Here is a 15,544-nt window from a genome sequence, read left to right on the forward strand (position 1 = left end):
TAGCATTTCATATCACAAAAATACATATAAAGTTACATCAATTACACTACTCTACACTAGGAAAGGCAGACAGAAGCACTTTTACAGAGCTTCAGACCAAGACGGTCCACGACAAAGCTACAATACATAAATATGGATATATCTGTAGATAATTTTTTCTTAAATATACTATTTTATGTGACTTTGGAGGAAAGAAAAATAGATTAACAGTACATTCACGACAAACATTTCATCCGTCTAGGGGAAAAAGTAAGGGACATTTTGGTGACACAAGTCTTATAGATCATGCCCAAGACGTTCGATTTCCTCGATAAGAAAGTCGATGTCCTCAAAGGTAGCAGCAGGGTTGGAGATGACCATGCGGAAAAAGTTGACCTTATCGCCCTGCGGTTGGTAGCTGACCATGGTTGTTCCATACTCCATCATCCTGGCCTTGATCACTGGAGCCACCTGACATACAAACACATGAGTGTGTTCCTGTGAGTACTTTTCAACCATTATAAGAAAGGATGGGATGGAAAATCAATGACAATGCAAATTCTCGCAAAATTAACCTGTTTTATAAAATCTCAAGCCTCAAAACTTTGTAAAGCCATTTAATAGAAATTGTTATGAATAAATGAATTGAATAGATCAAATCCCTGCATTCAACGAGTCAAAGCTCTATTTCCGAAGGAAATCTTTCTTTAAATACAGTTGCAAAAATCCAATACATAATAGACACCCCTTTAATGTCATTTCCACTTCTATTTTTGTACACAATCTGATGGCGCTACCACATTAATCTAGTTCACTTTATCAAACTGCTGTTAGCTTTCACTGTCAGTCAACCTATCTACAGATGCAAACATTACTCTCACCCAGGTGGACAAGCCCCAAAAATAGCCAGCTTGGCAGCAAGGGTGACAACTAAATCTAGAACCAACAGGGTTCACAAGACTTTGACCGACACTGCAAAGTTGCAGGGTTATCTTGCAATGAGACATGGTGAAAAGTAATTTAATTAGTGCTCAGCCTATGTCCCTCTGGCTGTGTGTATTTTATATCCTTTGACGTGCTGAGGCATATTCAATTACAAGTTTGCAGGAGATAGAGAATGTGTCACTGCCCTGTCATAGCTAATGGCAGTGGCACTCTCTGGCTGTGGAGACACAATTTTATCAGGAACATTGCATTGCAGACAAAACATTGAAAAACTGTCAGACAAAACAACAAAACGTTGCATGAAGGTTTTGTCAGATTTATGTAATTGTTTTAAATAATTTTGGATGATTTTCTTTTGTTCATTGCATTTCGACTGTCTTACGTTGTTTTGGTGAACGTTAACGATCAAACGTAATGTGTCAGGCAAATAGCAGCAATGATGTATGTAACCATAATATAGGCCGACATACAGTGTATTCGGAAAGTATTCAGACCCCTTCACTTTTCCCACATTTTGTTATGTTACAGCCTTATTCTAAAATGGATTAAATTCATTTGTTCCCTCATCAATCTACACACAATACCCCATAATGACAAAGGCAAAACAGGTTTTTAGAAATGTTTGCTAATTTATTGAAAATAAAAAAACAAAATATCACATTTACGTAAGTATTCAGACCCTTATATGACACTCGAAATTGAGCTCAGGTGCATCCTGTTTCCATTGATCATCCTTGAGATGTTTCTATGACTTAATTGGAGTCCACCTGGGATAATTTCAATTGATTGGACATGATTTGGAATGGCACACACCTGTCTATATAAGGTCTCACAGTTGACAGTCCATGTCAGAGCCATGAGGTCGACAGAATTGTCCGTAAACCTCAGAGACAGAATTGTGTCGAGGCACAGATCTGGGGATGGGTACAAAAAATGTCTGTAGTATTGAAGGTCCCCAAGAACACAGTAGCCTCCATCATTCTTAAATGGAAGAAGTTTGTAACCACCAAGACTCTTCCTAGAGCTGGCCGCCCGGCCAAATTGAGCAATAGGGGGAGAAGGGCCATCGTCAGGGAGGTGACCAAGAACCCAATGGTCACTCTGACAGAGCTCCAGAGTTCCTCTGTGGAGATGGTAGAACCTTCCAGAAGGACAACCATCTCTGCAGCACTCCACCAATGGAAGCCACTCATCAGTAAAAAGCACATGACAGCCTGCTTGGAGTTTGCCAAAAGGCACCTAAAGGACTCTCAGACCATGAGAAACAAAATTCTCTAGTCTGATGAAACCAAGATTGAACTCTTTGGCCTGAACGCCAAACGTCATGTCTGGAGGAAACCAGGCACCACTCATCACCTGGCCAATACCATCCCTACAGTGAAACATGGTGGTGGCAGCATCATGCTGTGGGGATGTTTTTCAGCGGCAGGGACTGGGAGACTAGTCAGAATCGAGGTAAAGATGAATGGAGCAAAGTACAGAGAGATCCTTGAAGAAAATCTGCTCCAGAGCGCTCAGGACCTCAGACTGGGGCGAAGGTTCACCTTCCAACAGGACAACGACCCTAAGCACACAGCCAAGACAACGCAGGAGTGGCTTCGGGACAAGTCTCTGAATGTCCTTAAGTGGCCCAGCCAGAGCCCGGACTTGAACCCGATCGAACATCTCTGGAGATACCTGAAAATAGCTGTGCACCGACGCTCCCCATCCTACCTGACAGAGCTTGAGAGGATCTGCAGAGAAGAATGGGAGAAACTCCCAAAATACAGGTGTGCCATGCTTGTAGTGTCATACCCAAGAAGACTTGAGGCTGTAATCACTGCCAAAGGTGCTTCAACAAAGTACTGAGTAAAGGGGTCTGAATACTTATGTAAATGTAATTTCATTTTTTTATTTTTAATAAATTAGCAAACATTTCTAAAAACCTGTTTTGGCTTTGTCATTATGGGGTATTGTGTGATTGATGAGGGCAAAAACATAATTTAATCCATTTTAGAATAAGGCTGTAACATAACAAAATGTGTCTGAATACTTTCTGAATGCACTGTATACATAATACTGTAGCTCACCACCCACCACACCTTAAAATGGCTTCTATTTCAATTTCACCACTGAAATATCAGCTTCATGCACTTGAACTGTCTTTTATTCACATTCCACTTGAATATGCCAACTGTCTATATGCTACAGCAGAAAATCTTGTCAGGTTGGACAGGCACATTAATAATGTGGAAGGCTTTTTCAGACCTATTTGATTGTCTATCATGCACAATTAGGTCTCATACTGTAGAGTAAGTCATGGGAACTAACAAAAAAAGCATTGAGACATACTAAAGAAAAACTTTCTTCAAGCTTGTATATTTTGTAAGGCACATTTGGCTTAAGGATAACAATAAGAGGTAAAGCTAGGTGGCAATTACTTGAGATGACCTTTTCAGAGCTTAAGGAGAGCAACGACTCATACAACCTCAATGTCTGGGGTAGTCTAGCATAGTATTAGAATATATCTGGGGGTATTAAGTTAAAGCATGCAAAGGAACTTTGAAAATATCAGTGAGTTCAGTAGAGCTCAAAGGGGAAAGGGGATATTGCCTTAATGCTTGCCTCTACTCTACACATACAGCAGAATATCCAAACATGTAAGATTCAAAAGACTTCATATTACAGTCCCTTTTATGATCTAAGCCCCAGTGTTCTGGTTAGCAGGGTTGAATTACATTAGCTTACACTTACAGAGGCTGCAGCAGTGCATTTGCCAGCACAATAGGCTATCCTGCACTTCACAGTCATAATTACAGTAATTTATCCCAAATCTGTTGCAGGTGTCCTGTTGCAACTGGCAAGCCTGTGATTTCAGTGAAATAACAATAAATCATCCATTTTATCATTTCAGTCCATCCTTTGACAAATCATTACACTACCAATATTTTAAATTCTCTCTTTAGAACATTGGTGGTAAAAGCAAAGCAAAGTGGAAAATGGAATAGAATGTCTTCCAGTGAGACAGGTCTCCCTGTGGTCTTAATTGTGCTAAATGGGTGTCATTACTTAATCACGCTGGTGTCTGTGGAAAAAACATCAGAACAGCACCCTTTTAGTCACTAATTCTTAACAAGTGAGTCATGGCCCTGCTATGCTGATAGGCAGGTGTTTGGAAAATAGGGAGGAATGTCTCATTCAGGTTTGTGAGACACAGTGAGAATATGTGAGTTTAGAAAAGAGAGAGGGGGGGGGGGGGGGGAGAGAGACCTCTTTGTATGGCTGGCACGCACGCCATCTGTTATTCCTAATTGTCGATTAGAGGGCCCCTGCTGCGGCTCCTCTGAGTGGCTGCCACAGTCACGGCTGACGTCCAATGATTGAACTCATGAGCAGCAGGCAGCCTCCAATCCAACCCCACGCACACCCTCACTCTCCCTGACACAGCCTATGATAACTTTTCTCATACTAAAATCTGAGTCATCAAGGTTGTGCAAATGAATGGATGTTTGTATGCCCAACGTTTACCCAAACAACTTCTATTTTAGGAAATTACATCAAAAGGCAGTCATTTTGTTTCTGGTGAAGGTGATATGTCGTGGACAAGCTGAATTGAGTAATGTACATGTGTGCCAAGGGAAGACATTGGACAAAGGGGCCCTATTTGAAGTTACCTTGTGCAGGCGTTTCTTTTTCTCCTCTTTGTCCTCCAGGTGGCGTACGCCAGGAGGAAGGTACCAGAAACACACGTTGGTGTGCTGAGGCTGAGGGAACACAGAACAGGGAGGATGAGAGATGATCAATCAGTCAATTACTATAGATGAAAGTAGACGTACGAGAGTAGACGTGGGCTAACATCCATGCACACACGCATACACCAAAGCACACACGCATGCACACAGGAGAGAGGAAAGATCCATTAGAGAAATCATAGAATATTGGAATCCACTCAGAATCTACTGAATAGAAACCTCTTAACGTTATCACGACTGTCAATTTATCAAGCTGGTCTGCATCCTACATACTGAAAAGAGAAATTCACAACCTGACAAAGGCGTTCCATTTGGTGTGTCGGGTGGTCTGAGTAATAGGCAGGTAGAGCTCAATCATAGACCCACTAGCAATGTCTGAATGCATCACAGTTCTATTCTCTGGCATCAGATGCAATAGAGAGAAAAAAGGCCTGCCTGCTTGCTGGTAAAAATTATTCATTACCAATGGCTGACTAGCCATGCAGCTCGGCCATTGGGTCTCAATATGCTTTGCGCCAAATGCAATGGCTCGCTGAGAGACATAACCAACTGAACACCTGGGCCAATGTCCAGAGGATTGTGGTTCTTCCTGTCTCTCTTTTGTGTTACAATGGTCTCTGACTTTTTGTCTATGACTGAATATAGAATAGATAGGAGCTTTAAATGACTCTGGATGCCCTAGTTCTATAGTATGTGTTCAAATTAGCTTTTGGCTTCATATCGTTATCACATTAAATTTAACAAAAGATTTGGGTTTGCTTTTTTCTTGGCACAGGACATTTAGGAAATGGCGCTATTCATATGGATATGAGGTTTGGATAATGACAGCTCATTATATGTTGTCCATTAAACATAATAGCAGCACATTATCCTGACAGACAATAGAGAGGGCATACATCACACACAAAGCAACTCCATACATACGTGTATTGTAAATGACATTGAAAACACTGAAAAAAAGAAGCAATATGCAGTCCAATTCATTACCTAAATGAATAATATATGTAAAATAAAGGGTCTCTTCTCTCTGACCTTTTATTTTTGTGATTATTTCGTATTATTATTCACTCTAATTACACAAAAAAAGACATGAACAATGAACATACCTTCCCATCAAAGACCATCTCGTATCCTTCCCTGTCCTTGATCTTGTTGTACAGGTAATCAGAAAGCTCCAGACACTTGTCAATTTGAGCCTCAAACCCGATTGTGCCCTGTCAGTAAAGGGGAAAACACAATTATCACCATGGACATGGTGTTTACATATACATAGTCACAGAAAATGTGAATGGAGAGAGAAAGTGACTACTGCAGTTCTCCTGGATTTCAATTTGTATGCAACATTGATCTCTCAGGATCAGCTAATGTTTACTTAGAGCCAATGCTTTCAAAATCACTGATTGTTACATATCTGCATGCCATTGAGCACACAGCTTTTATGGCTGGATAGCCTATTTGGCTGAATATAGTATGATTTATTTCAATGCATCAAAGACAGTTAATTTAAACCACCATAACAACTGATTTAGTAATCTAAAATATGCCTGCCATATTGCAACATTGCGAGGGAGGTTAAAGGCATGGTCAAAGACAACCATAACAGTGCAATTGTATAACAATGAATCGGTTTGATTTAAATGTTTGTGATTTCATATGAATGAGATTTAGATTGGATATAGTTTTAGAGCTACACACCATTTGAAAAATAAACCTTAGCTATTTGTTTTTCTTCTGTATATTAGCATCATCTCATAATCCTCTACATCACAGAACCATTGCCACAAACATCAAAAACACTATAAACACTATAAGCTAAATGTTATTCAAAGCTACAGTTTATCTGACCTCTCTTACAATAATACACATCCACTTGGAAGGAGAATGCTTGGCACACTAAAACGTATTGTTCAAATGCTACCCAAGCAAAAACAATGCTGCATCCTTGTCTTTGCAATGTAGGTTCCTGTCAGTTCCCATTGTAGCACTGAGGTAAGCAATTACCCCTTTCCCCTCAATTGTCAGGCAGTAGGGGTAAGACTAGCTACCTGCTGACCAGGACTGGCTTCAGAGCCAAGCCACATTGTCAGGTGTTGTTAAGACAAGGATTTGTTTGCCTGGGATGCTCTTACTGTACTATTACTCAATGTTACAATTAGATATAAGGCAACTAAACAAAGGTAGCCTATGTAGAGGGACTCTACATGGTTTCTTTAACTGAGGCATACAACAAGAGAAAGAAATAACCGATGATGGACCCACCTTAGCTCTCCACATAAGCCAGAGCTTGAAGATGTCAACATGGCGTCCACACTGCAGGGCCTTGTCTCCAGTGTCGTAGGACAGGTCATAGTGCTTGTCCTGCTGGAACAGGTAGCAGGCATGCATCTGGTTGCAGTTCTGCATCAGACCCTAGGAGGAAGAGGAGGAGATTAACACTTCAGAATGGACAACAATGACAACAGCATATTATCCAATAAGCATTAAGGTCAATACAGATGCATTTGTGCCACTGTGGCTTATGAGGAACTAGCTGGCTACCTGTTCTGAAGTATTATGAACGGAGATATCATGATGAGTGTTTAAGGAAGATGCTACTGTGATAGGGATTTTTGTAATATAGACTATATTTGACCTCCACCCTTACCTCCTCTCTGACCAGCAAGGCAGAGCACTGTAGTGGGACTGACATCATCTTGTGAGGGTTCCATGTCACTGAGTTGGCCCTGTGATTGAAGAAAAGAAAAAATACAGTGGTCAAATACCCCAAACTTCCAAAATACCACGGCAACCTTTTACAGTAACCCTGAAAAATACTTGAATCTGTGTCTGAAATTCATCATTGTTCTAGCAGTTTTAGTCATAAAATGAAAATATCAATAGAATGGATAGAAAAGTACCAGGGCAGGTAAATAAGTAATGTGTATTAAAGCCATATAACTACAACAATACAGTACAAATGTGTGGTCACTTTCTAAGAGGTATCACTGACCTATCAACTCCCTCCAACTTCCACCTGTGCCTCCTAGACATGAGGAGACTTCCTCCCCAAGCACCCTGAGGACAGAGACAGTCAGTTCAGTAACCTTGTACTTGAGGCACCCACATATGAAGTGTTATATTGCCTAACATATACATTCATAACAGCTGCTATGAATAGCAGCAGTATGAATACTATAAGGCTATATAACATGTCATTTAGTTAAAGGGATGCATAATGTAAAGTGTCGCCAATCACACAAATCAAAGGCATAAACACATCTAGCATCATGTTAGAGATCCCTCTACTCTGGCAACATGAGGAACATTGTATGACGAGGATATTTGTTTTGACACTGATGGATTCCTTCCAGTGTCTCAATAGAGGTGTCCCTATGTCATGCCTAAATCACCTCCATTAACAGATAGAGTCCTTCAGCAAGAGACGTCATGATGGGGAAGTCAGGGGAAAAGATGATTTACAGCCTCTGCTCCAGTTTCCTTAATCTCCAGTGTTATGGCTGGCTCCTATCTAGGTCAGCTGAAAGCAGCAGAGGGGATCTAGATATATTACATATGTCAAACTCTGGCTGGTAAGATCTGTAGTCCCGTGTCCCTGCTCAAACATCTCAGGCTAAATGTAATGGCTTTACCATGCGATGAGGTAATAATAACCAACTTATTGACCTGTGCTCCCTTGGGTATGTAACATCCACTTGCACAAATTCAACGTAAGATTCCTGCAATTGGCGGATTTTTATGCTAAGCTATGAGACTGCTACACAAAAATCTGGATGTGGATTGATGCCAATGTACAATTGTTTTCTGAACCAGAAGTGTACACACTTAACAATTTCAATCCTGACCTTGTTATGTAAAGGAGCTAGCCAAAAGTGTGTACACAAATTCCTTACATCGTACTTGAGAAGACTGTCAAAAATCAGGAAATGAATATTCCACCAGTCAAAAAACTAGGCAGGGGGCACAGAAATTAGACAAAAACGAGTCTTTCCACTCACATCCACGTGCATCCAGACATTGTACTTCTTACAGACATCTGAGATGGCGATGAGGGGGTCGAAGGCTCCATAGACCGTGGTACCAGCCGTCGCACTCACAAAGAATGGCACGAAGCCCTGAGAATACAAGAGATGGTGAAAATAATTTTCCATACCACTACCATACGTTCATATCATCTACAGTATATGTCATTCTGGATATCATAACACGTGCCAAATTTCTTTGATCATCCTCATGGTAGATGTGGTAATATACATATGGCTGAAGTTGTACCCGTTGCTTAATACAGTACAGGGGTATGGATCTGTATATGAAATTACCTTCTGCTTGGCCTCCAGTATTCTCCGCTCAAGGTCAGATGGGATCATTTTACCACTGCGGAGGGAAATGCGGTTTTATTGCTTCAATGCTTTTGCCATTATGATATGCACTATGTTTTATTTTACACCTGGGCCATGCTACGTAGGACAGAAGCCTACTGTACTGTACCTCTCATCCGCTTTGATGCAGATGACACTCTCTGTACCGATGCCAAGGGCTGCCGCTCCTTTTTTGATTGAGAAATGGCTCTAAAAGACGAAGACAGAGATAGCATAAACTCACATAAACTTTCATAACCAATAAGATTTATTGTTCCATGTGTTTCATCTAATGTTGCTATAATGGGAATTCAAGCCTTAGGAAAGCGAAACAATACAAAGCAGTAAAACTTTGGAATGTTGCCCTATAAAGCAAAAGGAATGTTACATTTTAGCTGCTCTTAAATGTCCAGGAAAGCTGCAGGGGTTAGCAGGGAGATATCAGCGAGTATCCTTGTGTACTGTCACATGGAATGTCAGCATCACATTAGCTTTGCCAGTGTGAACGTGACACACTGACATTTCCTACCTAAAAAAACACACACACCGGATACTGCTGGACAAATGGCTGATATGTCAGCCCCACTTCTACAAAAATACATCAGTGAAGAAAAACCCAATGTGACCTGTCTTTATAACAGCTACCCTAGCAGGGTGTCAGAGGGATTTAATTCTGATTCTGATGCTCACCTTGGCCCAGCAGAACTATCCAATGCAACTGTGTAGTGAATGCTGGACATTTATAATTTTATTTATTGATGTAGAGTGTAATCACTCACCAAAACATTGCAAAAAAATCACTATGAAGCTTTATCAAAATCGGCAAAGAGAGACAAATTATTTACCATAAAAAAGGAAACAACAGGAATTCAAAGAAAGGAACAAACCAATTGAATCTAGACAAAGCAATACAAAGAGTGAAGGAGTAAAGGGGCCTACATGCTCAGATGTGAAGGCCACCAGCCGAGGGACCGATGACATTCCTTTCTCCTTCACCTCGGGAAACATCTTGAAACGAGCAAGCAGCATGGCATACATGTTGGAAATGGCACCACCTAGAGGAGTGATGAGATCACTACTGCTCAATTACTTGTGTAAGCATCAGTACAGTAGATCCTCAGTAACTTGTGTAAGCATCAGTATCTCTTTAATCACTTGTGTAAGATCACAATCACTTCATTTTGCAAAGCAAGTCAGTTATCAACATTTTGGGAAATGTGATGATTGGGTATTCATTGACACAGCCTTTAGAGTACAGCCAAGGTATACCAAGGTCTGACATTATCTGACATTGTCGTGGAGGAAGCTGCCTTGTATTTTACAAGGGTTTGCTATTTTACAATTGTGTGGTAATCCACATATTACACAGTCTTAAAATCCGAAACATTATTGTTTAATATCAGAGTTCCTAATAAGACTCTGTCAACTGTGTTTGTACTGTATGTGCTGTCAATGTCAGTATAATAGCTAAAAAAACATATTCTGCCTGAGTTCACTGTCATTATATTCCTTTGATTGGTCTTTACTACATGTCAACCAAGAGTCCAGACTGGGAAAATAAACAGTTTGGTTGGCAGAGGATGAAACAATTATTCCTTGCTAATCGACTGTGAAAAGTTTTCCATTTAGTATAATCAAAATGCAAATTGACACAGAGCTTTAAATGGACAAGCCCATTTTCTGTGGAAACTGAGGGGTAGTGATTGGCGTCACATACGCACCAGGAGAGAAGATTCCATCCCCTCGACCATCTTCCCAGCCAATGATCTCCCTCATCTTCTTCAGAGTGACGTATTCCAGCAGCACAAAGACTGGAGCCACCTCATAAGTGAACCTGGATTTACACAAGGGAGATCAAATCATGGGCTCAGAACAAATCATCAGCTGACAATATATTTCAAAGTCAAGGTTGACTAAATGCAGGAGGGACACACTACTTTTTAACATTTTCTTACAATGCTGTGGCATGTTAGGTTGTATAATACCAGTGTCACCTTTGTAGATGATATTTCGTTAACTCCTTAATGAAAAATTACAGTAACCTAATTGTAATTGTGTAGTAGTTGCAGGTTGTTGCAATGTAATATGTCAAATAATACTGTGACCATAATATTACCAATACTAATAAGATAAACTATTTTTCTTTAAACTACGAAACATGATTATTAGTATCTATAACACACAGCATTCTTGAGATTGTATGTCTTGCTTGGTTACATTTGTTAAAAAATTGTAATAATTGTGATTGCTTTACTCAGCAGCAAACACATTATTTTTGCTTACATTGCTAAGACTTTCTCTTTCAGGGTGTATCATAATGCAGCACACTCCAAAATTTACTTCAGATTAGCCTGAATTGCAATGAATTTTAATTTCAGGGCTAATTTTCTTCCCTTGAATCACCATGGGGATAGGGGAGGAGAAGAGGAGGGATGTGGGGGGATGGGGAGGGGGTTAAATTAATGTGGGATTGAATTCAGCACCGCCTTTCATTTCACCCCTTTTCAGTTGCTTGCTTTGAGCAGAACACCACTATCAGTGTGAGCAGATGCCAAAAAGAATGCATTTGGATGGAGAGGAAATGGAAATGATTGCTATTATCATTATCATTTGAATCATGATGAAGCAAGCCATATACTCACATATTGGTATTGGCAGTCGATGTCAACCAATCTGCTGCTAGACCAACCATGTCTAATCCTGTTGAGAGCTGATTGAAGTACCTGGGGTGGGCTAAAGAAGAAAGAGCAAAGGGGAAATTGTGTGAGATGACAGAATTTTAAGTGGTCTTTCCAAATGTCAGGAACATTTCTAAATTTCCACTCATTTTTTTGCTGTTTGGATGACACCTCTTGTGCCAATGTCACCACTTGGCACAGCTTGACATAGTATGTGGCTGCTTAAAGGCTCAATCCGATTTTGGTGTGTTCTAGCACTGATGCAAATGCTAACATTTATGTATTGTAATGGTTATAATGTTGGGGAGGAAATCGTGACAAAAATGTTCTACGATTTGTAAGTAATTTACTGGCCCTGAGTAAAAAAGAAAAGAAAAGTAAAATAGGTTTTAAATAGGGCATAGGAAGGAAAGTAGTATTGCTATTGTTAAATTCGTTTTGAAACTACATTTTGGGCCAGGGCAATAGGCAGATGAAGATAAATTACTAAGTCCTGTGAATTTCCATTTACTCCGTTTGACAAATTTCTCTAAATAGAACGACACGGGGGAATATAAAAAAACAACATACGTATATGATCATTATCTCGGTACCTCTATACAATCTCAGACTTCCACCACATCACATTGACTGCCACATCATAAATAAAGTACCAGACAACGAAAACATAGTAGGCCTAGACCAATTTTCACCGGGCAAGTTTCTCTTTCAAAATAACTGACTCGCATAGGTGCCTGACGTCTTAAATGTGGCTTTTTGAGGCAAAATATGAGCAGTTGAATTAAGAAATATTTAGAAATCAAAATACTTCATATCGCATCAAAATGTGAACAAATAACTGGTAGCTATGCTGAAACAAGAAATGGATGCGTAATATTAATTTCAATTTTTTACATTTCCTCTCATAATCAATTTGCACCTGGAATTGAAAAAAACTCTTATGTTTAGAATAGCCTACCTGTTTTGATAGCGTATTTCAGAGTGGCACGACAGCTTATCAAGATATCGTCCAGTGATTCTGGCTCATCCTGCAGTTCCCAGTTGTTTCTCTGCATCAATTCATTGGGATAGTGGAAATCAATGACTTTCGTTTCCCTGTCAAAAGATTCCACGATATATGCTAGCAAAATATCCACAACTTCTTGGAGAAAAGTCATTGTCTTCGTGTCACCATTCAACGCAGGTAGCAAGTCTGTGAATCAATGTGAAATACAGACCATTAGGTAATTTGCTCTACGTTTCATTTTCAAAATGATTTAGCTTTTATATTTAACCTTGACATGGAGGACATTATATTTTAGTCTATAAATAGCCTACCTGTTTACGGGTGTTATAAGCTACCTTAATAATATGCATTTACACCCAAATGACCAACACAATGATGCTGCTATGCTGTTATTGGAAAACATGTAACTAATTGTACGTAGTGAAAGATATCCACGTGGCATAATAGAAGATTCTCAATGTATTATGTATAGACAATGGATTTTTGCGAAGGTGACTGAATCGTCCATAAACCTGCCGTAGGCCTATAGAAATACAATTACAATTATATTATACAATTTTAGAAAGCCACTCATATCTCTCACTGTATTCGTAGGCCAGCCCTATCTGTGAAAAATATGGTCACGTAATGTGTATATATACCTGTTGAATAGAGGTCGGAGAAACCGACAGTAGCCTTCGAGCAATTACACGGTTTGTTGCAACCGCAGGTCTCGGCCGTTGTCTCATCTTGTTTGGCTGATGGCTCCGCTGGTTTCTCGTCCTCTCCAACATTGAGTAGAGCTTTACATATTTCAGGTCATGAAATAAAAATAAAAATAGTATAAAAAAAGGGAATTTAATGCGCTTGAAAAACAATGACACTTTAAAGCCATTTTGTACAGTTGCATACATAAATATAGGCTGTTCACTGGTCTGGGTTAACTGATTTGTTTCATTATTAGAATTAACCTACCACACAATTTCGATCCAAAGCCTCCAGGTAATTTTTGGGCCGCCGCCTGGCACCATGCCCTAGCTGGAGGGAGCAAGTCAGAGAAGAAGGAATAATGGGGCATAGGCTAGCCACTGTATCTGTGTAGGATCTCTGCAACTTTCTAATATGACCAGAAGCCTGAAACACGGCAAAATGAAGCTTCACGTAACATATTAGCATACCAACAGTTGAAGCATACCAACATTTTGGGAAGATGCAACACCGTCTATTGGTCACTGATAATCCAGTTATCCTGACAAATGCATTGTACATGTTGATTGATTTGTGGTTTGCAAGCATCGCATGCTAATTTCTCAGATTTTCACTATCATGTGTTAAATTCTCCTATAAACTCAATATACTCACTCGTACTGGGGCTTTGGCTGCTAGGATTATTATCACCCGCATTTTCTCCGCCAAGAGACCAAAACCCGTGTGATGCCATTGAAAACAGTCGCCAGCAGTTAGGAGCTATGAGAGACGGAGACAAATAGAGCCCATCCAGACGGGGTAGAAACGCGCCGAAGGGAAACGGGAGCTGTTCACAGACGTGGTGCTGAAGCTGTCCCGCCGAGTCCTCTCCGGCTGCGGAAAATCCAACCGTGCATTCGATGGAGACACTGGAAAAAGGCTAACAACGAAGCAATCTCTTCACCAGACGCTTTTCAGTACGTCAGGCGTCCACAGGTACACGGATGAAATGCAAGGCAGCGTCTTCCCAGAAAATTCGACGACGGTTACCCAGAGCGCCATTTAGTGTAGAGCGCAGCTACTCACTACTGACCACATGGAAATTTCATAAGAGGGTAGCAGGTAGAGTATGACAGAGTGACAGTGAACAGCTATGTTAAGCAAAACCTCTATATTTTGGTCGCATTAACTTTGACAAAAAATAAGTGAAGTGCCAATATAACTAAGTTATTAATAGATAGCACCTACTAAAACGCTCAAATCTGTATCATAATAATAATGTATCATAATCCAGCGGTGAAAAGTTGGGTGTATTGTTTGCTATAATGCCACAAGAGACTGATGAAAATGTGTCACAACGTAGTGCTAACCTAGTTTCAACGTCACTAAAGAAATTCCAGCGTGATTCACTTCATGACGAGCTGTGTTTCGTCGCGAGTCGTGACTACACATCTCCAACAGTGTCCCCTCCTGTCGTGTGGTGTTAAACCCAACGAACAATCTGTAAAACTTTTCCCCCCAGTTTGGCAGTCCCGCTAATTCATCCCCCACAGCGCCTGTAATTCTTGGCGACTTCTATAATTCCACCCCTCCAGTAGAGGAAACGTTACGCCGTGAGGAGACATTAGTGGCCTATGAGCCCGTGGGTCCCTCTCTCTCTCAAGGCGATTTCAAGCCGAGTGCTCCGCAGAGCGTAGCGTTCGAATCCGGTCCATTTGTTGTGCTTAGCTCTCCATCGCTCTCGCTCAGAGTATAACGGAACGTCTCCGCTGTCAGTGGTATGTCCAAGAGCAAAAGTCATAAAGCATCCCAAGGTGCCAATCATCAGTTCGAATAAACTGTTTTCAACATAAATAATGTATGATCCACAATAATAAACCAAAAGTGAGACTGTGATTCAAAGATTTACAACTGAACTGAATTGTATATATTGCAAATAGGAGAAGAGCTATAGGAAACATGCCTCGGGAACCATGTTTTATGTCAGAAATAAGGCCACATTTGCACACACACTGCACGCGCACCCACACCAACAAGCGCGCACAGACCACACTCTCACACATACAGTAACATGAAATGGTTACTTCCCCGTTTATTACGGTTATTTACGCGAGTCATTATGGCCAATGGAAAGTAACGTAACAGCTAACAGATACTGTGTGAGTCTCCTGAAAAGGGACATCT

General features: G+C 40.5%; 1 protein-coding gene across 1 annotated transcript; it reads right to left on the reverse strand.

Moving 5' to 3' along the window:
- Positions 1 to 276: 276 nt before the first annotated feature.
- On the reverse strand, positions 277 to 14,114 carry gad2 (glutamate decarboxylase 2; the record flags this gene model as incomplete). The annotated part of the gene is made up of 16 exons (XM_083677202.1): positions 277 to 450; positions 4,578 to 4,667; positions 5,762 to 5,869; positions 6,915 to 7,064; positions 7,300 to 7,378; positions 7,645 to 7,709; positions 8,651 to 8,767; positions 8,972 to 9,026; positions 9,141 to 9,220; positions 9,950 to 10,065; positions 10,732 to 10,844; positions 11,653 to 11,743; positions 12,647 to 12,880; positions 13,336 to 13,476; positions 13,649 to 13,711; positions 14,036 to 14,114. The coding sequence occupies 16 exons, from the start codon at positions 14,112 to 14,114 to the stop codon at positions 277 to 279; spliced, it is 1,755 nt and encodes a 584-aa protein (XP_083533328.1).
- Positions 14,115 to 15,544: the final 1,430 nt, after the last annotated feature.

Source organism: Argentina silus (genome assembly GCF_951799395.1).
Source record: "Argentina silus genome assembly, chromosome: 1".
Lineage (NCBI taxonomy): Eukaryota > Metazoa > Chordata > Actinopteri > Argentiniformes > Argentinidae > Argentina > Argentina silus.